General features: G+C 43.4%; 3 protein-coding genes and 1 long non-coding RNA gene across 6 annotated transcripts; 2 read left to right on the top strand and 2 right to left on the bottom strand.

Moving 5' to 3' along the window:
• Positions 1 to 354: 354 nt before the first annotated feature.
• LOC130199049 (dual specificity protein phosphatase 7-like) lies at positions 355 to 5,830 on the bottom strand. The gene is made up of 3 exons (XM_056422233.1): positions 4,956 to 5,830; positions 3,848 to 4,276; positions 355 to 1,714 (listed from the first exon to the last, which is right to left on the bottom strand). The coding sequence occupies exons 1-3, from the start codon at positions 5,329 to 5,331 to the stop codon at positions 1,404 to 1,406; spliced, it is 1,116 nt and encodes a 371-aa protein (XP_056278208.1). The 5' UTR covers positions 5,332 to 5,830; the 3' UTR covers positions 355 to 1,403.
• A 1,983-nt stretch (positions 5,831 to 7,813) lies between these two features.
• On the top strand, positions 7,814 to 11,364 carry LOC130199057 (uncharacterized). The gene is made up of 3 exons (XR_008832736.1): positions 7,814 to 9,804; positions 10,011 to 10,106; positions 10,530 to 11,364. It is a non-coding gene; the product is annotated as an uncharacterized LOC130199057 (long non-coding RNA).
• Positions 11,365 to 15,596: 4,232 nt separating this feature from the next.
• LOC130199046 (5-aminolevulinate synthase, non-specific, mitochondrial-like) lies at positions 15,597 to 21,054 on the bottom strand. Of its 2 annotated transcripts, none has more exons than XM_056422229.1 (11): positions 20,970 to 21,054; positions 19,801 to 19,967; positions 19,558 to 19,713; positions 19,338 to 19,448; positions 18,661 to 18,880; positions 18,138 to 18,322; positions 17,809 to 17,988; positions 17,108 to 17,272; positions 16,759 to 17,027; positions 16,519 to 16,681; positions 15,597 to 15,991 (listed from the first exon to the last, which is right to left on the bottom strand). In XM_056422229.1, exons 2-11 carry the CDS (start codon positions 19,949 to 19,951, stop codon positions 15,702 to 15,704), a joined length of 1,890 nt encoding a protein of 629 aa, XP_056278204.1. In that variant the 5' UTR covers positions 19,952 to 19,967; positions 20,970 to 21,054; the 3' UTR covers positions 15,597 to 15,701. The 2 variants fall into 2 exon arrangements, with proteins under 2 accessions (XP_056278204.1, XP_056278205.1); XM_056422230.1 differs by having other exon boundaries at positions 15,723 to 15,957.
• A 2,252-nt stretch (positions 21,055 to 23,306) lies between these two features.
• On the top strand, positions 23,307 to 26,930 carry LOC130199050 (uncharacterized). 2 transcript variants are annotated; one of them, XM_056422235.1, is made up of 6 exons: positions 23,307 to 23,553; positions 24,838 to 24,964; positions 25,044 to 25,236; positions 25,763 to 25,910; positions 26,103 to 26,307; positions 26,470 to 26,930. In XM_056422235.1, the coding sequence occupies exons 2-6, from the start codon at positions 24,862 to 24,864 to the stop codon at positions 26,700 to 26,702; spliced, it is 882 nt and encodes a 293-aa protein (XP_056278210.1). In that variant the 5' UTR covers positions 23,307 to 23,553; positions 24,838 to 24,861; the 3' UTR covers positions 26,703 to 26,930. The 2 variants fall into 2 exon arrangements, with proteins under 2 accessions (XP_056278210.1, XP_056278209.1); XM_056422234.1 differs by lacking the exon at positions 23,307 to 23,553 and having other exon boundaries at positions 24,410 to 24,964.
• Positions 26,931 to 27,802: the final 872 nt, after the last annotated feature.

Raw genomic sequence — 27,802 nt, 5'->3', positions numbered from 1 at the left:
TGAATATGTGACATTGCCTCTTGCGCTACGTTCTAATGTATGAATCCACTGAGTGTCATATATCACATATCAGCTTGTCGACCTTCAAAGAGTGACAAGAGCTGTCGGAAGTATCTGCGGTGGAGCGCACGCCGAGTCCTCTTCCTCAAAGCGCCCGGCGGTGGGCGTGTCGGCTCTGTGGTTTTGAAAGATACGGCCCCGTCACTCGTCTTTGCGTCAAGAGAGCCGGCAGGAAACAGGAAGTCAGGCGTCGGCGCGGACAGACGAGAGCCTCGAGAGTCAACCCGGACCCTTTTTGTTACGTTTTAAGAAAGTGGACACAAAAAAATAAAGAATCTTCACGCAAACAAAAAGCATTTTCAAGTAAAAATATACAATATATTTGTTGTATGAACTTGTACAGAATGTCTTGGACATCTTTAGCTTTACAAACACTTTACAAACGGGTCAGAACACTTTCACATCCTTCATGATTTTAAAAAGAAGAAAAAAATGTCCCCCGCAGCGACCGCATTTTATGCACATCTTTACAAACAGACCGAAACGGCCCCCGGGTCACTTTGAGAGCCCGTGACGAGACGCAGATGACCGGTATAAAAAACCAAATAATAATAATAATGATAATCCCTGAAAATGTCTCTGTGAGGTAAGAACACATTTTGTCAAACTCGTCTTCTTTCGTTCCCTCTTTCGTTTCGCGCGCTCGCTCGTTTCAGAGACCGGAGGACGGCTGACAGCCTCAACAACAACAACAACAACAGGAAATATGACCCAGAGGTTACAAAACAAGGTTCTCGGTGGAACGTAAGCACATGCAAATAATGCATTTGTAAGAGATCGAATGTATACAGGGGGCGTTTCTGGAGATTAATGTTTTCTAACTTTGATATTTTGAACGGCGAGCGGCCGCGGGATCTCCCCGAACCGTCTCAACGTCACGCCGCTTACACGACAACAGAGGAAACGCTCTCCGTGGCAACGCCATTCTGCTGCAACCAGTCATCCGAAGAAAAACTGGACGATATTTCAAGGCCGGATCGCCGTCGTAGCTTAATTCTCTCAAACAATCCGATCGGTCCCCCAGAAGAAAACCCCACTCCCGATTGGCCTAGAGCATCAAAGGCAATAAATGGAAACATCAAGATCCGCTTTTACAGCTGGTGAACAACGAATAACAGTCAAACAATCCTAGATTGAATAGAAAGGTTATGAAATGTTCTGCTCTTGATTAATGCCATGTCACCGCCGCGTTAGAAATTAAGGCCGGCTGGGTGGAAAGGATCGCGTCCTCCGTTCCTTCGACGGATCATCGCTCATTTTGGTTCAGGAATACCGCGACCGAGCTGCTTCTTCGGGAAAAAAACCCCCCTCAGGAGACGACAAAAGCCAAATCCGATCGCCGCTCATGTCGACTCCAGCGTGTCGAGCTGGAAGACGTTGTGATTGGTCGGCGTGGTGAAGAAGAGCTGCTCCTCGCCGGTGGAGCGGTTGTCGCAGGGGCTGTGCAGCCCCAGCGTCCGCTCGAAGTCCAGGAGCTGACCCATGAAGTTGAAGTTCGGGGAAATGTTGGACTTCTTCCTCTTGACGAAGTCGTAGGCGTCGTTGAGCGAGAGGTTGAGCCTCTGCATCAGGTAGGCCACGGTGACCGTGACGGAGCGGCTGATGCCGGCCAGGCAGTGGACCAGGATGCCGCACTGCTTGGACCGAGCTTCATCTGGAGGACGGAGGGAAATCTCAGTCAGTCGAGAGTCGGCGGTCAAAAATATATTTTCTCCGCGACGTTAATCCCCCTTTTTGACGATTTTAATGCAGCCGAGGTGGCGTAGGTACGCCAATACCCAGGGTTCTTACACATTTTGACCATAAATTTCCATGACTTTTCAATGACGTTCAACCAAATTTTCACGACCAAACTGAAATCTCGGTATAAACATGAACAATTTAGAAAATGTTGTGCGTTTTTGAGCGTCTTTCTTTAAAAAAACACATCAATTATTTCAAACTCGGCGTAAATGAACATGTGACTATAACAACATTTCCATGACTTTTCCAAAACTTTTATGATTTGAGTTTTTTCCATGACTTTTCCAGGCCTGGAAATGACCTCCTGTTACCTTTACAAACATATTTTACCCTCGGGGTCAATTTGACACCAGCAATTAAAACCTCCAGAAAATTATTAGAATTAATATTGTTTCCCAAGTTTAAGTGTGAGGTACTTTATGTTTGTTTGTTGACTACCTAAATAGCTCTTTAAATATATAAAAAAGTTGATATTTCTTATATGTTTGACACAGTGAAAAACAGCCTGGGGTCAAATTGACCCCAAGGAACAGCGACATTAAACATTGAATGGGGTCAAATTGACCCGAAAGGTAACAGGAGGGTTAAAATTCCATGACTTTTCCGAGTTTTCCATGACCGAACGAACCCTGAATACCTGTTGATGCATAATTTACGCATCTTACATTTACGCTGTGGTTGTACAGAAACACATGTTGTTATTCAAATTCAAAGCCCCGTTTCAGCAATAGCAGCGTCAATAACATAATCTACATAACTATTATGCCCAATGTCGCTAATTTGCATCAGACCTAAATGTATGTGCTGTATTTAAATTAACAAAAAAACACACAAATAAATTAATTTTTAATACCATTTAAATAAATTCAGGCAATTCTGTCGCGGTCAATGTGATTATCTCGGGTGACAGAAGCGCCGCAATGAAAGAGAGAGAGAGAGAGAGAGATTGAGAGAGAGAGAGAGAGAGAAGGAAGAGGACATGTCCTTCCTCATGCATATCCGCTCAACCTTGCGGAAACTAGCTCGTGACACAACCGCCGAAAAACAAACAAAGTCACAGACGCGCGGTGGTTTTTCAGGGTGAAGTCGTTGCAAGTGACGCCGAACCAAAAGTGAAATTGAAAAACACGACGGTGCCGAGCCAACTCGGGATTAAAGTGACGTTTCTCCGCATCGAAGGAAGACTCTGTATTGCCGTACGACAGCCGATAACAAAGAGGGAATGTTTAACGCGTCTCGCGGGGGTAAATCCCTATTCGCAGATAATAATAAAAAAAGCTCCCACGTATGGAGGACGTAAAATGACTTAAGTATAAATAAATAAATAAATGCATGAATAAATACAAGAATAAATATATAAATGCTTAAATAAATGTATAAATATATAAATAAAGGAATAAATGCTTAAATAAATGTATAAATAAATAAATACAAGAATAAATGTATAAATACAGAAATAAATACAGCTAAATCATGCTTTAGACAGAGGTTCGGACCGCCCCAGCTCATTTGAATATACGGACACGTAAATGTCACACATAAATAAATGAAGAAATACGTGTGGACACATAAATAGAGAAATAAATAAATCAAGAAATACAGAAATGTATTTATTTAATGATGTCCTGTTGATTTATAACTTATATTTATTCATTTCTGTATTTATTTATACATTTATTTTAGCATTTATTTCTACATTTATTTAAGCATTTATACATTTATTTATACATTTACTTAAGCATTTATTTATTTATACATTTATTTAAGCATTTATTTGTTTATTTATACATTTATTTAAGCATTTATTTATTTATTCCTATATTTATTCATGCATTTATTTATTTATACTTAAGTCATTTTGAGTCCTCCATACCCACCTGTCTCACCGATCCATTCACAAACCAGTCGACCAAAGAATTATTGTGGATAGATGCTTAGGAAGCGTGGTTTCTTGACCTTCTTATTAAACATAATTAGAAAGCCATTACTTAACTAATACTGACACACCTAAAAACCCGTTTAACAAGGCTATTGATCTACTCACCTATAAATGATATGGCCTCTGGGAAGAACTGGGACAAGTTCTGGCTCCAGTGGTCCGAAATGGGGATCTGTTTGTACCTGAAGTGTCCGTCGTGCTCAAACATGTTGGGGAGATTGGGTGTGACGTTCAGGATGTACTTGATGTTGTACTGGCCCAGCACGTCCAGGTTGGTGGAGTCTTTGGCGCAGCCCAGGTAAAGGTAGGGTAGGATCTGGACGGGGAAGGCCGGCTGGTTGCTGGGCACGGGGCTCTCCTCGGACTCCGTGGCGCTGCTCGGCTCTCGATCGGACTCCCCGTCGGAACAATCCGAGCTGATCCGGAGATTTCCAAAACCCAGGACCGACAGCGGAGGAGAGGAGCTGGGACAGGAGCTGTCCAGGAGGGTCTCACAGTGCTCCGGGTACTCTGTGTGAAACTTTACAAATCCACCTGGACAACAAAAACAAGAGACAGAAACACAAGTTAACAAAGTCACAATAATAGAGTTTAATTATTATTATTATGAATTACTCGTATTTTCAATGGCGCATTGTTTTTTTTTAAACAAACAAATGGAGGCAGAGAAGGAGCACGAGCCCCTCCCCTCCCGAAAAAAATAGAGACCATTCATGAAATGCATGCCTGTTCCTGCGAGAGCAAAACATGGCGCCGCCATTTTGGAATTTTAATTGAGAATCTCAGTCACACACAAACTTTTAAGAACAAGCCTTCGGACCGCAACACCGGGAGGACGTTGACGCCGAAGTAACGTCAACGGCCGTAAAGTCACAAAGCGGCCATGAGCGACTTTAAATAATAAATAAAAACACGTTACTGTCGCGGTCGTTAAAGAATCGTAAAAAAAGGAAGAAAGTTCGAAACCTCCAAGAGAAAGAAAAAAGAAACCGACCTCAGCTCCGCTTGTCAGCCGTTAGAAACGGCGCGCGAGGACGCGGATTAATGCGCGAACCGTTTAGATTTGTGACGCGGCGTGAGTTAATTTAAGACGTTTATTTTAAAAAACGTTTTGAAAACTACACTCCACTACCGATGCGACGAGCGCCTCTACACCGCTTTAATATAACGCGTTAATTAGACATTTTAAAAGCCGTTTTTTGTTTTGTTTTACCTTCCAGGTAATACGCCCGGCAGCCGTCCTCCCACAGCTTTTGAAGAAGTAGACCCAAGACGGACGCCGGAGCGCCGCTGTCCTGCCAGTCCGCCGTGCACTCGTCGTACAGCAGCACCGTGTCCGACTTGCACCGCCGGATGAACTTCTCCTTGTCCTCGTGGTTGGGGATGATGGTCCGTATCGGTATGTTGCCCTTCTTGAACCGGCGGAGCATCAGCCCCGGTATGGCCAGGTTCATGGCGCTCTCGATGTGCGACGACTCGTAGAGCTCGTGCGGGCGGCAGTCCAGCAGCAGCGGCGAAGGAGAAGCGCCGCCGGACTCCAACTGGAGCTGCAGCCATTCCACGCTTTTACTCGGCGTCACATTAGACATATCGGACTCGATCACATACTACACGCAAAGCACGAACACTTCCTACATGGTCCAAACAAAACAAACAAAAAAGCGGGCGATAAACTACATTTCACCCAAGAAATAAAAAGAAGTGAAACAAAACAATAAAAAGAAGCGTTACGCGCTGCTCCGCCAGTGCATGGCGCTTTCTGCTTGAGCTTTTCTTCTTTCTTTCTTCCTCTTCTCTATTTCCATCAGTCAGTGAGTCGGACCTGCTCACGGAGACCTCGTTGCACTTTCATTTGTTTTGCGAGTGTAAACGTGAATGTTTAAGAGCCGGTAATCCCATCGTCAACTTCCACGACTCCACATCGGAAGCAGGGTCCTCCTCTCCGTGCACGTTTCTTCTCCTTTTTTTTTTTTTTTACTTGACAGAAGAGCAACTCGAGAGGGAGGAGTTTATTCCTTATGATTTAAGTTCATAGCAGAAATATCTTTAAAAAAAAGAAGTTTGGCATCAATGGAAGCAGTTTTGTGAATCGTCGTGTTTATAAACCAGGGATTGTGTCGTTATGACACGTTTATACTGACTTTCACTAAATAGCCAGGCTTTATTTATCAGAGGACCTCATTGCAACCACGTGACCCTGTGTAACTTTTCCTTTATTTAAAAAAAAAAAAGTATAGATGTGACAAAAATCTTGGATAACATTTGCACAATTTGCCACTACAGGAGGATATGTTGAATCAAACGAGGTGGAGCTGCATTATTGCACATCACATGCGTTAATATTGCGTAATTAAACCCAAATTATCCTCACCTACAGGTGGGATTTTCTCAAACGCTCTCATGACACCCTATAAATCATCTGGCTATATAACACATCATAACCATTGGACTGTTGGTGTATTCCAGCACGTGGTTATAAATGAAATGCAGCATTTACTATGTAATCACTATTCATTCTTTATCTGTTTCACGCACCATGCACGTGCGTGTTCCTGCAGGAGAGCAGCATATTATGTGACGTCATCTTTCCCCGCTGATAATATTTACGATCAGATAAAGATCAGACACGCCCTCGAAATCGCTCACTTCCTCAATGTTCTCACGATGTTTACGAGGTGAAGGGGGAACCTTGGTTTTTCCTCTTGATTTCCCACGCGCGTTTATTATGGTGTCACTTCACTGCATGTGCACGCGCGCTCTTCCCTCTCAACGCCACCAACAACATTCCCATGGTTCCCTCCCGATGCGCGTCTCGATGCGAGCCACCGGGTGTGAACGTGGAGGAATGAGACGAGGGGGGGGGGGCGTGCACATGGGAATCTGTACGGGGGGAGGGGGGGGGGTGATAGACGCAGATGTGCGGAGTATCGGGATTAAGGAGGAATAGAGCTAAACCTGCATGGCGCACAGATGCTCTGCGCCATGCACCGATCACACACAATAACGGGCACCACGCCACCATTTCCACCCCCAAACGCACGCGCGCGCACACACACACACACACACACACACACACACGCACGAGCACACTGCTGCCCTGCCCTCACAGGTATTTTGCAATAAGGAACTGAGCCGCCTGCATCGACATGAAGACAGACAGGTGATGGATGGAGGAACTAATGAAGGCGGACAACGCATACACTGTAAACCCGAACGTCCAAATTAATCAAATAGATTAAGTAGTGTATACTCAAAGTTTTAGAGAAAGTTCTACTAACTTAAATATGTCAAGTTGGTGTAACATGTTCTTCTTTTTGAGTAATTTTAACTAATATTTTTTTATTAAATGGAACTATTTTGTAAAACATAACGTACGCCCAACGTAATAGAATTTAGTAATTATATGCTGCTAATGATAAAGTCCTGTTATTTCTATTGTTTTAAATATGGATGATTTAAAAAGAAACCTAAATCACATGCTAAAATACAATAAAAGTGTAAAATACACAGTAAAATGTCCTTTTAGTTGTTTTTTAGTCGGTATCATAAAAGACTATTGAAGTTGTCATGATAATACAAAATAACTAGTTACATATCAACGACAAATAAAACGTTACGCTGAAAATTCACATTCAACTTGTAGTGTAAATCAACTTGGAGTCATCACGTGTTTTGGCCGTTATCAAAGTGCATTATGGGGATTTCGCGAGTCGTTACTTTACTTTCGTCCTGCACCCTTTCGCACGAGGCTGTGGTGTCATCGTCGACTCGGACTGTTTTCAAGGTGAGTGAGATCTTAAGTGTTTTTATATATACGTTGATATGTGTAACGTGTTTAGTTACATGATGTTACAATCAGCCAGTTGCCAAACCTCGAAAAACTAAAACTTTAAATAATTTCCTAGACTTTGCGAGAGACATTACGTCTGCTTCACTCGCCGAGACTCCAGTCCTCTCCCGGAGTCTGTCTCTCAACTTCAGCAGTGGCTGGTTTGAGCTCAGAGACACAAGTGGCGGCTAACGTTGGCTAACGTACGCTCCTCGTGTACTAAGGTACTATAGCTAACGCTCGTCGGTTCGCGCAAGCTAACGTAACTTGACGTACCAGCGGAGGAGCACGAGGTGTTCCACTAAACTACCTTGTTCGACTGAGAACATCGCGGCTAACGAACGTACGCTAGCTAACGTAACTTGACAGTGATCTCCGGTGCTTCTCTGTTGGTTCACGGGCAGCGCCCGGTGTTTATGCTTGACTATTCACGTCACTCGCATCTCTGGCATTTCTTTTGTTTTTGTGCACGTCAAATAAAAACCACGTTATTGTTAGACCCTGTATGGAAAATCCTAGATAGATAGTGTTTTACGGTGGTGTTATTGAGACTTGCATGTAAGCTGCATAAATGAAATGTTTAGATATGCCACCAACAAATTATGTATTGTCAACTATGTTTGTCAGTGCATTATACCAGCGGTTCCTAACCTGGGTGTCAGGACCTCACAGGCTGTTGCATGGGAATCACAACGTGTTGTGGGAAGAGTCCTTAAGTAAGAAATATCAAAGAACAGCACAGAAAAATCTTGTTTGAAGAAATAAAATGAAATAATTGACAGTAATTGTACTATGGCATAGCATTTGCATCAACCTATCTCCACTAAAAAAAAGTATTTCTGAAAAGGTGGCCAACCAGTAACATATTTTTGGACTCATTTAAAGGTTAAGAACCACACATTATATATTTTTAGAATGAGAAAAATTGTGCAAAGAATGTGTTTGTAATAGCATTCAAAACTCAGTCTTTCATTTTCTTCTCTTCTCTGATGAATAGGGAAATAGTTACCGGTCCTTTTTTAGTCAGTGTTCTTTCAAATCAAATATTTACTTTTAGTTTTACATCGCATACAAAAATGGAAAACATGCAATTTTAAAGCAGTGTTAGCTGTAGTCCATGATCATGTTTTGGTCAGCTAATAGTAATTAACTTGTTATATTAATTAGTAAGTAATAGTAATTCTGTCTTTAAAGTTTTAGATGTTGGTCTAAACTTTGTCATTTTTTTCTTTGCCTTTTAGGTTGCTGGTTCCAAAATAATCTGGAAGTGTAAATTGTGCGCAGCTTCTTGCACCTCCAGAATACAGTTATTTAGACACTGTAGGCTGCAGCACAGCCACTTTTCCAGAATCAGCCCTCTTCCATGCCTCTACACCGATTGCATTTGCACGTTTCAGACACTTAATTCACTGAGTACTCATTTATCAATATATCATACAGCACAACCTAGCATTTGTACAGAGCAGAGTCAGGGGCCTGTGTTATTCAAATGCCCCTTATGCACATTTCAGCAACCCTTTTCTAATTCAGCCGTTTTCAGTCATCTCAGAAAGCATTTGAAAAATCATGAAACGGTGACATGCCCATATAAGGATTGTAGCTATATCACAAATGTGTACTCCTCGTTCAATTCTCATAAAAGTAGAGAACACCAAGCAGGTCTTGCATCTGACTTTCAAACTGATATTGTCAGTGAGGATCCCCATATTCTTCAAGCCAGTATTTCTGAGGAAACTAGTGATTCGCATGAAGAATGCCCAGACCAGAGCAGAGAAGTGGGGAACGGTGATCAGTGTGACACTGGCAGTCTAAGAAATCAACTTAAAACAAATTTACAAATTTAGCTTCTTTATTTCTAAAGATGCAGGCTATCCTTCATGTCTCGAACACAGCTATTCAGGAAATAGTAGACCACTTGAATCAGATCTTCTGAGGTAATATGGATCATCTCTCTTTAAGTGAAAATTGTGATTCTTATTCATTTGACCGCTATTGTCGGCTTAATAAATGTGCTAGATTCTTCAAATTGAATGTTTTTTTATTTGTTGCTGTTATTTCAATGTAGTTGTATGCAGAGTTCCAGAGGATAACCAATCAGAACCTGCCCAACTGATTCTATGCTGAGCTTGACCGCCATCTTCCACGACTAATGACTTTATTTAGGCAGAAGGCATCAAGAACTGGAAAGACAGCAGATGCTCTGGCTGAAATTTTAAAAATCCACGATGAACAGGTAAATAGATTATTACACACTTCATAGGTTGAACCGGTGGAACTTCGAACAGGTTCAATAACACAAATGAGCTTTGTGAATTTTGCAATTAGTCCACTCTGTGTTTGACATTTGTTTGATTGCATTAAAGATGTGAACAGGTTATTTGTGGCCATATGTTCTGAATGGATTATTTTAAATGTACAAATGTGTTTTTATCTGAATAGGAAAACCAGGACATACACACCAAACGTACGACTGTTCTCCACGGCCTTCCTGTCTATCTGTGCGAGGATGTATCTGGATTCTTCAGAACCTGCACAGTGAGTCTTCTTAAGTCACTAACAGATTCTACGTGTGCATGATGTAAACAGTTCATCAAAATACTAATATCTTTTAGGACTTACCTTTGTTTAGTCTACCCATACACTTTTCGGGTATAGTCTGTTTCGCCTCACTACAAAGGAACTGTATTGGCAAGTGAGAAGATGTTCAGTAAAACATGTTCCTGTAAATGTCCTTTAGCTTGGTTTCAGTCTCTCACCACTTGGATTCTCTGGTAATTTGGTTGATTTGTGTGTGCAGAACATGGATCTTATGTTGTTCCCCTCTTACAATGAGACACAGGTCTCCCTTGTAAAAGAGGCCTTTGTTTTCATTGGGACTTGGTTAAGGAAATATACATTATGTCATCTGTGCTGTTCCATGTGTTAGTTTGTGATTGGTATCTCTTTTCATTCATTCAGGACGAGTCTGATGAGCCAGAGCTTGATGGGGTTGCAGTGGGCCTCCTTACTGTCACCAGTGACAATAACACAAGTGCAGTTCACTACCACCCTGTGAAAATCTCTGTGATTATTGAAAGTGATGTCATGGTTAGTCTCCCCAGACTTGGCGATGCCTTCCTGGTAGTCTTTGGATTCATGTATGCACTACACCTCAGCTACCCCAAAGCACTTACCAAGACTTTTGAGTTCATTCAAAAGATCTTGCTTGGCCTAGAAAGTGGCAAACTGTCACCGAAGTTGCAGACCCTCAAGAATGTTTTGATGACCTAGAAACGGAAGGCTGCAGCGCTATACCATTATAAAAGTTTCAACATGTTCAAGTTAAAAGGTCTATGATCACGTCTTGCAGCTTTGCAATGCAGCGCCATCATGTGATCTGTTCATGTATGTTATTGTGTTGTGTATTATGGAGGAAAAAAAGGCAGAGGTCATGGTTCTCGGTTTGTTATCTTTGTGCAGATACATTTTTTTTAAATTCTTTTATGCCTCATGTACGTGTTTCCTGTTAATGTCAATTTATCAACAATATTTAACCCACTATAGCGGTAAAGATCATCATTATCTTTTAAACGTAAAGATACAATTTATTTTGGAAGTTTAACTTTGGTTGCAAAGTTGAAATGTTTCATTTGTTGTGCCCATATTCATTCAAATAATTAAAATGATCAGCCACTATAAAGATGGAAGTTTTTCTTTTTTTCCTGAAAATGTTCTGAAACAGTTCTGTTGTATTTAATCCAAAATGCTGCACTATATACTCAGGAAGCCAAGAGCAGTGTTTTTTCGCTATAACAAAAAATGTTGGTATTATTTTATGTCACCAGCTCTAAATTTAAGCTCTACAATTTATTAAAGTATATTTTCAAATTATTTATTTTAATATTGCAGTGTGCTAAATGTGAGTGCAAGAAAATACTGTTCAATAGATAGATGTTCATGACTTACATTTTGAGTTTGTTAAACTCAATGTAATTGAGGCAATAAATTGCCACAAAAAAATTAAGTTTCGAGTTATCTTTTTAAGTAAACAAATTCAAAACATTTGACTAATGTGAACTCGAAAACATTGAGTTTGGTTAACATGAAATGGTGTGGTTGTGTACTTTATTTTTTTAAGTTCTCTGAACTTATTCCAGTGGTTTGAAAACTTGAACATTTTAAGTACTAATAACTGAAAATAATTGAGTTGAGCTAAATTAACACTTTAATTTAAGCTGTAATCAAAAGGTACAAGTAACAAGTCATCAAACTTTTTAAGTTCTGCAAAATCAAATTAAAAAGTTCATTAACTCAAAAAATTTGAGGCAATATATTGCCTCAAATTTTTTGAGTTCTACTAACTTATTCGGGTTTACAGTGCACACACATATATATATATATATAGACTATATACTTTTACCAAAACATTCAGATCGGTCTTAACATCAATAACAAATACAAATTCTATATTGTATGATAAGCGATATAAAATAACCAGACTGCAACATTATTGAGAGATACATCCGACCCCTGATTAAAACCGCTCTGTAGCCGCTGCTGTGAAGCACGCGGAAGTGTATTTTCTGCATTTATTACATGTTTATGACACAAAATAATGATCTGCTGCAGAGAAGGGAAACACAATATCCTGTTCTCCATTGATACCATCTAGTGGTTCTCCGTGAAAGCTGCTGCACCGGCTATGAGTCATCTTCATGGGGGAGGAGGTGGCCGGCGTCACCGCGCAGCTCCGAACGGGAGAGCCGTGGCGCCCTCTTGTGGCGAAACACAGGAAATGCCATGAAATTGCATTTTTCATGAATGAAAACAAATCTCCCCTTGAGCTGATTATACTTGGAGACCACAAGGTTTTTAAATGTTTTTTTGAATGGCAGAACTACTTAATATAATCAGTCATTTATTTAAGTATAAGGGTAAATCATCGGGGTCGGGTGCTATGTAGACCGGGCGGCAGGCTGGGCAGGGGACCTGGGCGGGCCGATCGCCGGCGACATAGACTAGCTCTAGGGACGTGGAACGTCACCTCGCTAGCGGGGAAGGAGCCGGAGCTGGTGCGGGAGGTGGAGCAGTACCAACTAGATCTAGTTGGGCTCACCTCCACGCACAGCGTTGGCTCTGGAACCAAGCTCCTGGAGAAGGGTTGGACTCTCTTCTTTTCTGGAGTTGCCCAGGGTGAGAGGCGCCGGGCGGGAGTGGGGATACTCACAAGCCCCCGGCTGAGCGCTGCCGTGTTGGAGTTTGCCCCGGAGAACGAGAGGGTCGCCTCCCTGCGCCTACGGGTTGCGGGGAGTAAAGCTCTGACTGTGGTTTGTGCTTATGCACCAAACCGCAGTTCAGAGTATCCGGCCTTCTTGGAGTCGGTGGGAGGGGTCCTGGAGAGGGCACCGCCTGCCGACTCCATAGTTCTCCTGGGAGACTTCAACGCTCACGTGGGCAATGACAGAGAAACCTGGCGGGGAGTGATTGGGAGGAACGGCTTGCCCGATCTGAACCCGAGTGGTGTTCTGTTATTGGACTTCTGTGCTAGCCACTGCTTGTCTATAACGAACACCATGTTCGAACATAAGGTGGTTCATAAGTGTACTTGGTACCAGAACACCTTAGGTCGGAGATCGATGATCGACTTTATAATCGTATCATCTGATCTGCGGCCGTATGTCTTGGACACTCGGGTGAAGAGAGGAGCAGAGCTGTCAACTGATCACCACCTGGTGGTGAGTTGGATCAGATGGCAGGGAGTCGGCCAGAGAGACCTGGCAAGCCCAAACGTGTAGTGCGGGTGAACTGGGAACGTCTGGTCGAGGACCCTGTCCGGGAGGTCTTCAACTCCCACCTCCGGATGAACTTCTCACACATCCCGAGGGAGGTTGGGGACATGCAATCCGAGTGGACCATGTTCAAAGCCTCTATTGTGGAAGCGGCCGACAGGAGCTGTGGTCGGAAGGTCATCGGTGCCTGTCGCGCGGCAATCCAAGAACCCGGTGGTGGACACCGGGGGTCAGGGAAGCCGTCAAGCTGAAGAAGGTGGCCTACCGGGCCTGGTTGGCCCAGGGGTCTCCTGAAGCAGCTGACGGTACCGGCAGGCCAGAAGGGCTGCAGCTGCGGTGGTTGCGGAAGCAAAAACTCGGGCATGGGAGGAGTTCGGGGAGGCCATGGAGAAGGACTTTCGGTCGGCCTCAAAGAGATTCTGGCAAACCGTCCGACGGCTCAGGAAGGAAAGCAGGGTCTACCCAGGCTGTTCTCAGCGTGGGGGGGGAGCTGCTGACCCGGACAGGGGACATTGTCGGACGGTGGAAAGAATACTTTGAGGAACTCCTAAATCCGGCCAACATGTCCCCTCTAGAGGGGGCAGTGCCTGTAGACTTGGGGGGGGTCGCACCAATATCCCTGGCAGAGGCTGCTAAGGTTGTTAAAAAGCTCCTTGGTGGCAAGGCGCCGGGGGTGGATGAGATCCGCCCTGAGATGCTGAAGGCGCTGGACATTGTTGGGCTCTCTTGGCTGACACGCCTCTTCAATGTCGCATGGGGGTCAGGAACAGTGCCCTTGGACTGGCAGACCGGGGTGGTGGTTCCCATTTTCAAAAAGGGGGACCGGAGAGTGTGCTCGAACTATCGTGGAATCACACTTCTCAGCCTCCCTGGGAAAGTTTATGCCAGGGTACTGGAAAGGAGGCTCCGACCGCTGGTCGAACCTCAGATTCAAGACCAGCAGTGCGGATTCCGTCCCGGTCGTGGAACTGTGGACCAGCTCTTCACCCTCGCAAGGGTCCTCGAGGGGTCCTGGGAGTTTGCCCAACCAGTCTTCATGTGTTTTGTGGACTTGGAGAAGGCTTTCGACCGGGTCCCTCGGGAATTGTTGTGGGGGGTGCTGCGGGGGTATGGGGTTCCGGACCCGTTGCTACGGGCTATCCGGTCTCTGTACGCCTGCAGTAGGAGCTGTGTTCGCATCCTCGGCAGTAAGTCAGTGGGTGTTGGTCTCCGCCAGGGCTGCCCTTTATCACCGGTCCTGTTTGTGATTTTCATGGACAGGATATCTAGGCGCAGCCTGGGGGTGGAGCAGGTCAGGTTTGGGGGTCTTGGGATCGCCTCTCTTCTGTTTGCAGATGATGTGGTCCTGTTAGCATCCTCAGACCATGACCTCCGGCACTCACTGGGGCGTTTTGCTGCCGAGTGTCATCGAAAGGAGTCAGCTGAGGTGGTTCGGGCATCTGATTCGGATGCCTCCTGGACGCCTCCCGTTAGAGGTTTTCCAGGCACGTCCTACTGGGAGGAGGCCCCGGGGAAGACCCAGGACACGCTGGAGAGATTATATCTCCCGGCTGGCCTGGGAACGCCTCGGGATCCCCCAGATTGAGCTGGAAAGTGTCGCGGGCGAGAGGGAAGTCTGGGTCAACCTGCTGGGTCTGCTGCCCCCGCGACCCGACCCCGGAATAAGCGGATGAGAATGGATGGATGGATGGATATGTATTGTACACCACCATATAGAGCAAGTCACATGCTTCTCGATAATCGTTTCTCCTCTGGGCCCATATGTTCTGCATGTAACGGAAACGTTCGCATGTAAAGATATACAAGTGTTACATTATTAAACTGTATGCTTAGCGGTATGGAAATGAATGGGTTAATTATTACATTTTTAAGGCGTCATCGGCCTTAACGTTAACATTGCTTTCATAAAATGTTAACAAATAATAATAATATTGTAATATACAAATAAATACAAGGGTATAAAAGGGGTATGAATCTGTATTTATTATTGAAATAATAAATCGCGCCCCAGCAACTTTGCAAAAATCTTCAAAACTAACAGTATAATTCAGCATATTATGTATAATCTGATATCCAAATATCAGTACAGCTGCATCCCTACATGTGTGTGTGTGTGTGTTAAATAATGAATGTTAAATGAGAAAACTCTATGCGAGGCTTGATCACACATTTGCAATTTAATAGAGGAATTAATTTACAATATATAAAATACACATGGGACAAACCATATATATATATATTCAAAAGTGAATACACACACACACACACACACACACACACACACACACACACACACACACACACACACACACACACACACACACACACACACACACACACACACACACACCTCAATCAACACTTACCCCACACATATATTTGGTGCCACAGGACTTTTTTTTAATGTGATGACAATAAATAGAGCTTGAGGTGGAGGCCCGGCTGGGATCTCGGTGTTCAGGCCACGGCGGAGATCACGTGACTGAGGCCGGTGAAGTACGACCTCTCCCTCTCGCTCATCAGCTCCAGGTGGAGGGGCTGCCGGCACAAGTCGCACTCCGCCGAGGAGCGCGGCCTCAGCTCCATCCCCACCTCCTTCCACGTCTTCACCAGCCGGTCTGCGGAGGCGGAGCAGAGAGGGTCCAACAATCTCTGCCGTACATTATGGAGATACAGGTACACATACAAAGGTTTTTTCAAGTCGGTTTTTATAACCTCCTAATTAGCTACTCGGCTCTTCAGGAGTTGCAATATTCACCAAAACCCTTTTCGTTTCACCGCGCCAGAGGCTGCAACTGTATGCATTTCATCATCTTGGCTACAAATACGGTTATTCCCGAGTATATTAATGACATTTTGTTCTTTTTCCCATAGAGTTTTTTACGTTCGCCGCGCAATTTAAATGCACCTACGACACAAAACGCCCTCGATTTATATTCTGACTCATCACAGTTTATTTTATGCAGCCCAATATCACAAATTATGAATTTGCCTCAGAGGGCTTTATACGACATCCCTGACCTTTGACCTCACATCGAATCAGGAAAAAAACCATAACATATTTTAAAAACCCTTTCATGGGGAAAAAAGTGAATAAACCTTCAGAAGAGCAACAGAGGAGGACCCCTCTCCCCGGACGGACAGAAGCAATAGAACACCGGGTAAGATGGTGGGCATACCAACGAAGAAGAACATCATCTGGGGAGTGTGGTGCGGCGTGGGCGCGATGCGCAGCAGCTCCTCCCCCTTCGCCACGGTGGGGTAGTTGATTGCCTGGACGTAGATGTTGTAACGAGACATCATGATGTCGCAGATCTCCGTGTTCTTCTCCGCGTCCGCCACCTGGGCGGAGCAGACGCACGTCAGATTCACCGTTAATCAACGAGACGAAATGGAGGAACGATCCTCTCCTCCATTACCCGGACGGGGATGATGTGGCTCGGGCAGTGGACCACCGGAAGGCCGGCGTCCATCAGCATCCGCCGGAGGAGCTTGACGCTCCTCTGGTGGGTCCTCCTGAGCACTCGGCCCTCCTCGCTCTTCAGGACCTTGACGGACTCCGTGGCCCCCGCCAGCAGCATGGGGGGCAGGGAGGTGGTGAAGATGAAGCCGGCGGCGTCGGAGCGCACCGTGTCCACCAGGGCGGCGGTGCTGGCGATGTAGCCGCCCATGCAGCCAAACGCCTTGCCTGGGAAACGCCACAACGACCCGTGTGAGGGCGGCGCGACCGGGTTTTAACCCCCCCCCCCCCCCGTTAGTCCTACACACCGAGGGTTCCAGAGATGATGTCCATCTTGTGCATGACTCGGTCTCGGTCCCCGATGCCTCCTCCTCTGGGCCCGTACAAGCCCACGGCGTGGACCTCGTCCACGAAGGTGATGGCGCCGAACTCGTGGGCGACGTCGCACATCTCCTCCAGCGGGCACACGGCCCCTGAAGGAGACCCCTCGCTTTCATCAGACTATTTAAGAGCACTCGTTTGGTCTCGTCATATCAAATGTTGTGGGATTTATTCCTTAACCCTCCTGTTACCTTCACATTTACTGACATATTTTACCCTCGGGGTCAATTTGACGCCAGCAATTAAAACCTCCAGAACATTATTAGAATTAATATTGTTTCCCAAGTTTAAGTGTGAGGTACTTTATGTTTGTTTGTTGACTACCTAAATAGCCTTTTAAATATATAAAAAAGTTGATATTTCTGATATGTTTGACACAGTGAAAAACAGCCTGGGGTCAATTTGACCCCAAAGAACACCGACATTAAACATTGAATGGGGTCAAATTGACCCTAAAGGTAACAGGAGGGTAAATTTTGAGAAATGTGACTCAATTTTTTTTAGTTTTTTGTATACGACAGTAACATAAATCCACCTTTTAAAAATATCTTAACTTAAAATAGGAATAAACAAAATCTTTTTAAAAGGTCCCGTTGATCCGACGTGGCGTGGAGGGCCGCGTACTCACCGTCCATTGAATGCACCGTCTCAAAGGCAACGATCTTCGGAGCGGAGGGCTCCGACCTCTCGAGCAGCTGACGCAGGTGGTCGACGTCATTGTGACGGAAGACAAACTTCTTGACCCCGCTGTTTCTTATTCCCTGGATCATTGAGGCGTGGTTGCCGGCGTCAGAGTAGATTTCACAACCTGGAGGAATAAGCAAATGTGAAGGGGTCGAGGAGGAGGAGGAGGCGGGGGGGGTGTAATATGTATGTGATCAAATAAAGAAATTGCATCATAGCATAGGCATGGAACTTGTAATATTGTATTATTTCCCCCAGCTTGGTCTGGAGTACCTGGCAGTATCTTCGCCAGAGTGAACAACGTGGAGTCGTTGGCTACGAAGCAGGAAGTGAACAGCAGCGCGGCGTCCTTGTCGTGCAGGTCCGCGAGCTCGTGCTCAAGTTCCACGTGGAATTTGCTCGTCCCTGAAATATTCCGTGTGCCTCCGGCGCCGGCACCGTGCTTTTGCAAAGTCTCCCTTGGAGAAAAGCAACAAAGAGGTTTAAAAAAACAACAACTATAGTCTCTTTCCTCTCCATCCTCTGGCTTTAAATCTGCACTTGTCTCCTTCCTCAGGCCTTAAATCTGCACTCGTCTCCTTCCTCGGGTCTTAAATCTGCACTCGTCACCATCCTCAGGCCTTAAATCTGCACTCGTCTCCTTCCTCTGGCCTTAAATCTGCACTCGTCTCCTTCCTCTGGCCTTAAATCTGCACTTGTCACCATCCTCAGGCCTTATATCTGCACTCGTCGCCACTCTCGTGGTATTTCTGGTTAAAACGGGATCATGTGACCCCGGCTCGGCGAGCCCACTCACATGATGGTCTGGGTGACCCTGGGGTGGCGGCTCATGCCGAGGTAGTCGTTGCTGCACCACACGGACACGTCGCGCTTCGAGCGGAGCGACTGCGAGTAGTCGTCGGCCATGGGGAACGAGGAGGCGCGGCGGTTCACCGTCTTGAAGACCCGGTACGTGTGATCCGCCTTCTTGCTCTCGATCCTCTTCTCAAAGTACTCGTCGTACTGGAAGGTGACGACTGGAGGGAGGGAACGCGAGGAGGAGGATTTTTAAAAAAAAAAGGGGTTTAAACTAATTTAAACTAGAATGGGCACACGGTAGAGCGCATACCTTCGCATATCACAAGATTGGGCATTGAATCATGAATATTTTGCCATTAATTTCATGCCAATTGGATACAAATTGACCGCACTATGATAAAAATAAGATGTTGACCTTTTCATGACCTTGACCTTGACCTTTGACCCGATCGATCCCAAAATATAATCAAATGGTCCCCGGGTAATAACCAATCACCCCACCAAATTTCATGCGATTCGGTTTAATACTTTTTGACTTATGCGAATAACACGCACGCACGCATACAAATACACAGCGTTCAAAACATTACCTTCCGCATTTTCAATGCGAAGGTAATAAAATCGAATAGACTACGAGGAAACAAGTGTGCATTGTGAAGAAGCCGTCTTTCGTACCCTCGGGCAGATGGTCCTTGAGCAGGTGAGACACGGGTCTGAAACGGCCCTCTGGTGCCCCCGCGTGGGCCCCGATCGGGCCCTCGACGGATACACCCACGGCTTTCTTCCCTATTAAAAAGAAGATGCTCAATATCAATGCATGACATCCGTTTCCCGTGAGCATGACATGTCACTCGACCTTTTCACACCTGATCTAGACGAGTCACCCGTGGCTCACCTGAGTGCATTTCCTGGACGTCCTCCTGCAGCTCCACGCCGGCCTCTCTCACCTCCCGGTAGTTCCTCTGCTCCATTTCCGCAGCCAGGAACGGGCACTTGGAGCCAGCAGGTGGCGTGACAAGACCCGGGGAAAACTGGTCTTCAGGCTTTGGATCTACAGAAGACGGGGAATACATTTTTTTTTCTACAATCTGTCAATAAAAAATAAAAATCCCTTCAAATGAACTACAGTTAAGTCAACCTTTGGACGCAGAAGCCGAGGAGGAGGAGGTCAGAGTTCTGACCAGAGGCATGGAGGCCAGGTCCATCATCACGGGGCACTTCTGGGCATAGCTCAGCAGAGAGGACTTCCCGACGGTGAGGAAAGGGCACCGGTGGATCATCGCGTCCATGGGAGGCCCTCCGGACCTGAAAGAGAGGGAGAGGAACAAAAGAAAAGAAGGGAGAAGCATTAAAAAAGACATCCATTACATACAGTATGCTGACATGCTTTAAAGAGACAGGTAGTGGGATTTAAATATCTTTAGTTTAAAAAAAATTTAAAAATTCTCCCACGCAGTTATTATAATATGTTTTTCTTTACCTGAACACATCCCAGTGCACCCTGACGTGACGGATGAAGAATGTCTTGAGAAACATGACCGGCTCCTCACTAATCTATGAGCAGTGAGACTGGGAAAGCGCTGCGCTTTTTTTTAAAGCCCAGGAGACTACTTTCATTCTCTCTGCGCTCCGCAGTCAGCTGTCCTTGACAAGTGGAGAATGGAAGGCCTCTCGAGGACCCGGCTGGCAACGAAGGAGACGATGAAAACGCACGTGAACCGGACCAGACCGAGCACCCCGCCCCCCCCTCCCCCCTCCCGCTATCCTGCGTGTGTCAAAAACACGAGGCTGGATCCCATGAAGATCTGCATCACAGTCTCTTTTTCTGTTTCATTAAAAATGATATAAATATTTCTAGAAATGGAGGGAACTGACCTTGACTGAACTTTTTTTTTTTAAACACTGGAAGGGCAACTAGATTTTTTACAATTTACTGCAAACAAGTTATATATTCATCATTATTTAGCATTATCTACAATCTGTTAAATGAAAACAGCATGTAAAAACTGCCCTTGCCAGAGATATATAATATAAATGAATCACAGTTACCAAGTGATCTCACAGTATCCAGGTGCTTTATTAAAAATAAAAAAGTGAAATACTTTTCTCCAGAGGCAAATTGGTCAATATTGGCACTCAGCCGCAAAAAAAAAGAAGGAAAAAAAAGATTGAGGAATTAAATGATTTTAAAAAAAGAATCTGTTTCGATCAATAAAAGCTGATCAGTTTATTGATGGCAGAGCAAGCAGTCACTATCTTCAGACTGGACCACATGACATCCCTCGTGCAGTTATTAAAATAACCCACCTGGCTTATTCTTTACAATTTAAATGCAGCTCTCGTCTTCCTTGGCAGTTTTCCCAAAGACGAATCTTCTTCTTTTTACCTTGAGAAAACTCTGCAGATAATATAACACTTCGGTCACTGCGGTGACGTAGCTGTAGTCTGTTGCGCAAGGGTGTAGCCACGCCCACCGGCCGTCAGGTAATGCTGCCAAAGATCGTCCATTACAAAGAGGAAGCACTCTACGTCCATTGAACTGGACACAGGAAATACTTTTAAAAGTTTAGTTGTTTTTTTAAGTGAAATGTTTTGTCTGATTGAAAACGTCACTTCTTCAATATGATCAGTGTTGCGCCCCTCTTTAACAATGTTGAATATTTGCCCACTGTACTTTTACATGTACTCAATCAAGTAGGCTACTGGACTTTTAAGTACAGTTATGTATTAAGTATTTCCATGGTAATTATATTTCCACCTAGGTACTTCCCTTATTACATTAAAGCGTCAAACATTTTACTTGAATTATTATTTTGCTTATAACTAGATTAGGACTTTGTGTAAAAATAAATTAAAAAAACACAAGTTAAAAACATTAAATGTAACACAATGTCGCATATTAAACCAACCAAACATGCATAGATCAGTTAAAATGAGCTCAGCTTAGACCAACTAATCAAAGTACAGATCAAGTGCAGCAATAACATAATAACTGTATAGTGACCCCGTTGCCTATGCATTCTTGTAAGTATACCTGCAAACTCATGAGGGGTGAAAGGTGACAACGGGGGGGGGGGGGGGGGGGGTGCAGGTGACTTTCTTTCTTTTTTTGTCACCACACCACATCCACGTTGTTTGAAGCCTCAAAGCTTTTAGAACCGCAAGTCCGCAACTAGTCATTTTATTGTTCTGACCACAAATCTAAATAATGATAATAAACAGTTTAAGAACAAATGGTCCTCCGCTCTGACTCAGCCCTATAATGATAGTAATAACAAATATACATTGTCATTATATATAATATGGTTAAAGTCATTCATGAACCAACTTCCTTTTGTTGTTGCCTGAACAGTCCTCATGGACTTTTCCCTGAATCTGTTCTGTCTCTACCTGTTTGTCACGATACTCATATTTTAACTTCTCTACATATTACATACCTGCCATAAATATCATGATACCCGATACCAGAATTCAATACAATACCATAAAAACAATATGGTATATTTATCTATAATAGTAATAAATAAAACATCTGTATGGTTCACTTTTTACCAACTTTTTCAACACTTAACAAATGACAGTAATATTAGTATTAATACAGCCAGATATGAATGAAACTACATGGTTCCATCATAGCATTGATTATACACTATGAGGCCGTTAGTCTCTGACCAGATGATACACAGTTCATCAGGATGAGCAGCTGTAGAGTTACACAACTTTACAGACTGAAACATTTCACTTCTGGCATCTTTTTATTTTTTAAGCCGAAGTCGGTCTCTAAAGCTGCGCCACTTCTCTCTGTGGGCGCTGCGCAGCGCAGTGTGCGCAGACAGGGTCCGTGTACGTAATGTTATTTCGTTTTTTCGTTTCATTCCAAATACGGAATACGGAAATCACGTGGTTTTTTCGTTTTCCGTTTGAAAACCAAAAATGGAAAAACGGAATACCACCTCCGTATTTCGTTTCTGCTGTCTGAGACCAAAAACGACAGAACGGAAGTGCTTAAAATGAAGTCAAAATAAAAGCCAGTGATACATATTCGTATTAACCTTAGAAGAATATTAATTAATCAATATAAAGAATAAAGAATTAAACGGGGATATTTTCACGATGCAAACACATAGCAGGGTATTAATAAATTATTTAATTTAAAATATGGATTTTTATTTCAAGATATTCATGTAATTTGCATGCAAAATAGGTCTACCCGAACCAGCGGACAAAAATTCAACCCGCTTCAAAACTCAGTAGTCCAATTCCGCGGGAAAACCGCGGACCTGGCAACACTGCCTGGTTGGTTAATAAGCAATACTTATAAAGTAGGGGGAAAGTGAGAAGATGTGTGTGTGTGTGTGTGTGTGTGTGTGTGTGTGTGTGTGTGTGTGTGTGTGTGTGTGTGTGTGTGTGTGTGTGTGTGTGTGTGTGTGTGTGTGTGTGTGTGTGTGTGTTTTTTTGAAACATATGGTTGGATGGAGCAAGAAAGACTGTCCCACATTTACAAAGAAACAAATGGTCAATTTGACCCGCAACATAACAGGAGGGTTAAATGTAGTTGACACTACAAAGGGTTGCATTTTGGGTAACTGAGTTTATTCTGTGTTTATCTCCCGCAGTAGACGTGTTTAGGTTTGCCACTGCTATATACACTCTTTTGCACTGAAGCACGCAAGATGGACTCCAGCCTGTTACCTTACTTAGATATTGTACAACAAATGATGCATAGTGGCTGTAGTGATGTGGACATAAAAAACCACTTGATATTTGAATGTGGCTTGCGTAGAGGAGCGTCCGTAATAATATTCGGAAGTTTTGTAAAGACCACGGGTTAAAAAGACAGCGAGTGACGGACCAACAACTTGAAGCTGCAGTCTCCAATGCAATAACACAGGTAGGGTGCAGTTAATTTATTTGCGCGAAATAATGCATACAACGAAACTATAAGTGTGTGTAAGGTTAGTATGTTATACTTTAACCCTCCTGTTATGTTCGTTTCTTACATACAGCCGTCATGCTCCCGGGTCAGTTTGACCCAAAAGTGGTCAGAAACAAAAAAATCCTAATAACTATAGTTTGTACCTCATCACCAACACCATTACGAACAATCCAATCAGTTTTTAGTGGAATTGAGTTATTCACCCCTCCATAGATTTAATGAAAAATACATGTTCAAACAATTTTTTAGGTACATTGAAAAAATCTAAATCTAAATTAAATTGCATTAGTTTACTATAACATGTATATTCTCCTAAATTTTATTAGCATTTAGTCAAAAAATGTCATGGGGTGATGTAGATAAATAGAGATGAGACACCTGTGTTCAGTGTCATAATGACCCGCCCACTAAAAATCAAGCCAAATGAGTCATAAAGGATTTGTATTGAAAGTAAACTTTAGTTATGTTCATTTATAGTGTTGATATTCATAAATTATGCTGATGGGTGCTGATGGAAATGTCACTCTTGCCTGTCTTCAAAACTTGAGAGCCCTGAACAGGGTGTGTGTCACTCTCAGTCACCCAGTCTATTAGAAGTACTAGAGCACCATATTTATTAGGAGAGACATGAAAGAAAGCCTTACCTTAGTGTCCCATGTCCAATAAAGGTGTATTTAGGCGGGAAATGAGAAACATTTGTAAAGTGTGGTTCTCGTGGGGTGATGGCCGGGCACACAGGCAGGATATAGATGGTTCATACAAACAGATGGTAAGAAAGACTGTCCCACATTTACAAAGAGGGGGGGGGGACTCCATAATAGCTATTGTATTTAGTAGTTATATAGTTATTGTAACACGGTCCGAAAACTGTGCAGCTCCACGCAGCTCCAGCCGCAAATACCTGCCGTAAAGTGTGATCCATGTGACGTCATTCTGTAACTTGCTTGTATTTATTACAATAACAAATGATAACGACATCTTTTAACATTAAAGTTAGACACAGATCTGATTAAAGGTCAACATCTGAATCCAACTAAATAATGTAGCCTACTGCTAATTAAATTTGTCTCTTACAACTATGAAAATGTAACGAGTAAAACATGTTTAAACTGCAACTAGTTTTCATAATCATCTATAATTCAAAACACTTAACAATTAATAGTAATTTAATTGGAGTTGAAGTTGACATTTCATGGCTTAACATTACAATGCAACATGTATTCCTTTCTTTATCTTCAGGGTGGTCCTACCTATGGCAGGAAAATGATGACTGGGAGTCTTGCAGCTGCAGGTGTCTTCGCATCAGAGAGTCGTGTTGGAGCTGTTTTGCGCAACATTCACCCACCTTACCAAGGCACGATGCCAGGTTGGTTTTTTTTTCTCAAATTAGAATATGTTGTGCTATTCAATAAGGTCATGATGTTCTTTTTTGTCTGTGTTTAAAGGAGCAAGGAACCTCAACCCTCTTCCTTACCATGCAGCCTATGTGGGTCACAAAATCCACATGGACCAAAATGAGAAGATTGTCATGTTTGGCGTGACTCATGTGCTGGCAATAGATGGCTTCTCCAGCAAAATTGTTGGACAAGCTACGATGCCTGTAAAGAACAACCTCACCATCTACAATGACGTTTACAGGTAATTGAAAAGACTGTTGTCCTTGTACCCTAAACATTACAAATCATCCCCATTTTATGAGGTGTTTTAACAAGGTGTCTGTGGGTCCTTAAAAACAAAAAAATGCATTTAAAATTAAATATCTTACAATTTCTTGAAGACCATTTTGTCAGCTCTGAAAAATGCACTTGATTAGGAAGAGACGCACATTTTCAAAAGTGGATTTAAATTCAATATGGCTTGTTAATGTATTAAAAGAAAATGCTCAACTTAAGTGGGATTAGTCGCATGTGAAAACCTTCATAATATAATTTTTTTTAGTTTGGATTTGAATCAACGTATTAAATTGCATTCATATTGGTCTAAAAAAGGACTTAAATTAAACTTATTGAAAACTACAGAAACCCTTTTTAAGCAGCAAGTTAAAACTCATCTCACCTCATCAGTACCTGATAACACAAGACCTACTACACATTTTGTAAATGTATCTGACACCATTAGCCTTACCCTCCATACTGCTGTCTGCCAATGTTATGTTTTCTTGCAGGAGTGCAGTAATGGAATATGGGATGTGGGACCAGGTCAGAGTGGATCATGGAAAGGAGTTCTACCTCACTCTTTTCATGCAGGAGAAGTTGGCCAGCCACCTCCACAACACTGAAAGGCCACCATATCTCCAAACACCATCGACAAAGGTGATCAACATACAATGGTTTTGCTGATTATAAAGTTAATCAACATGTAATTAAATAACTATTTCACACTTTCATTAATTATTCAGAATGGTTAACTGAAGATATTGAAATGTGTGAAAGTAAGTTAGTCTGGGGGGGCGGGGAAAATATTTGTTTATCAAGAATCTGAAAATGTCTATTTTGCAATGACAGAATCACAGAATCGAGAGAATCTGGCCAGAAATCAACAACCGGGTTAACTACCCGTTGAAAGCTGCATTGGTCCAACTGGTGGATCAGGAGGAGCTGGACATGGAGGACCAGATGACTCGGTTCTGTGTGTCATCTTTGACATGCCAGTTGGCCCAGATCGGTGTTAACCGAACTGTGCAAGCATGGAATGCACACAGGATTCCTGGTATGTCTTCGGGTTGGTCTTTCAAGCCTTTTTTAATGTGAATAATTATTTTCAAAATGTTTTACTATTGAATGTTTCTTAAACATGTTTAATCAAATACTAGAAGGAGCATGTTGCAATACATGGCATGGTTGTGACAGCCACATTGAATTATTATTACAGGGAGGGGGATCCCAAATTACTTGGCCAGAGATGGATGCCCAAATAAGCTGTCGACAGACCTTTTGCCAAATGCATCTGTGGCTGCAGACTGGTACGACCAGGAAGTGGGCTCACTGACACGAGTGTCAGACTTTGGCACCAACCCATTTCCAAGTTTACAGGACCAGGAAGCTGCAGTGAGGGATTTGCTCTGCAGTGCCCTGATACAAGTGTACTGCTGGACAATGCAGTGAATAATCTGCCACAACCGTTCAAAGATGGACTCAAAGGCCTCATCGACATCTCAAGGAGAAATTGTCAACGCTGATGTTTTATGTGTGTCTAAGTTGTTCTTGTCTGTGCTTTTTAATTGGTTCAACTGACGGAATGTTTTTTTCTTTTCTTCAAATGTTGGGGGTCTAAAGGGAGAAATATGTTCTTTTTGAATAAACACTTCTGTTGTCTTCAAAGTCTGGCACGAATTTCATTTTTAATCTGTAATGGGAAAGTCTGGACCTGTAACACCAACTATTGATAGTGACACGGTGTGTTGACCCCCTGCCAGTGTGAGTAAGGCACTGGAAGATAGCTTGTTCAGTGACCTCTGACCTAGGTAACAAACTTACACCCCAAAATATACACACACAAGACGGTTGCAGCCGGTTTAGGGCGGTGAAGCCATGATAACTTCATACATTAGTCATGCCATTGTATCACTTGTTTCAGGCTCATAAGTCGGTCTCCCCGACAGCCGGATGTCACAGATTTGGACCCAGTGTGAAGATTTCCCACTGGAGGAGGACCCCTATGTGGTTGGGAACCTCGCTTGTTTATGAAGGGCAGCTTAAGGACCCTGACACCCTCAGTTTGGATGTCAATCTGACACCTATTGCTTCACAAAGAACACAGCTGATGTCTGAGCACTACAATCAAACAGCAGGAACAAACATCAATGATAAACAATCTGAGCCAACCTAGTAAATCACATAATACTAAACACCATTTTGACCTGAGCTTGTAGCAGGTATAAAGCTTCAGTGGAAGCTCAGTCAGGACGGTTCATACATCTGACATTCACTTTTCATTTGGAACAGCTCTTGGAAGGCAAAACTTTGATGATGTAAATCATGAGAGCAGATTAGCTGCAGATGGAAGAATCAGAGGAATTGAGATCCAGCAATACAATTCAAATATAAGAATGTAATCCTAATGCAATGCTACCACTAATTCTGAAGGCTCCCTCTTTTAGGGGAGTAGTTAACTTGTGCTTGACATAAAGAATTAGAAAATACCAAAGATTGTCTTTCTTTACGAATCTAGAAGTGTGCAGATGTCATTGGATCAGATATAAGTA

Source organism: Pseudoliparis swirei, chromosome 9 (assembly GCF_029220125.1).
Source record: "Pseudoliparis swirei isolate HS2019 ecotype Mariana Trench chromosome 9, NWPU_hadal_v1, whole genome shotgun sequence".
Classification (NCBI taxonomy): domain Eukaryota; kingdom Metazoa; phylum Chordata; class Actinopteri; order Perciformes; family Liparidae; genus Pseudoliparis; species Pseudoliparis swirei.
This window is presented reverse-complemented; position numbering and strand designations above follow the sequence as displayed.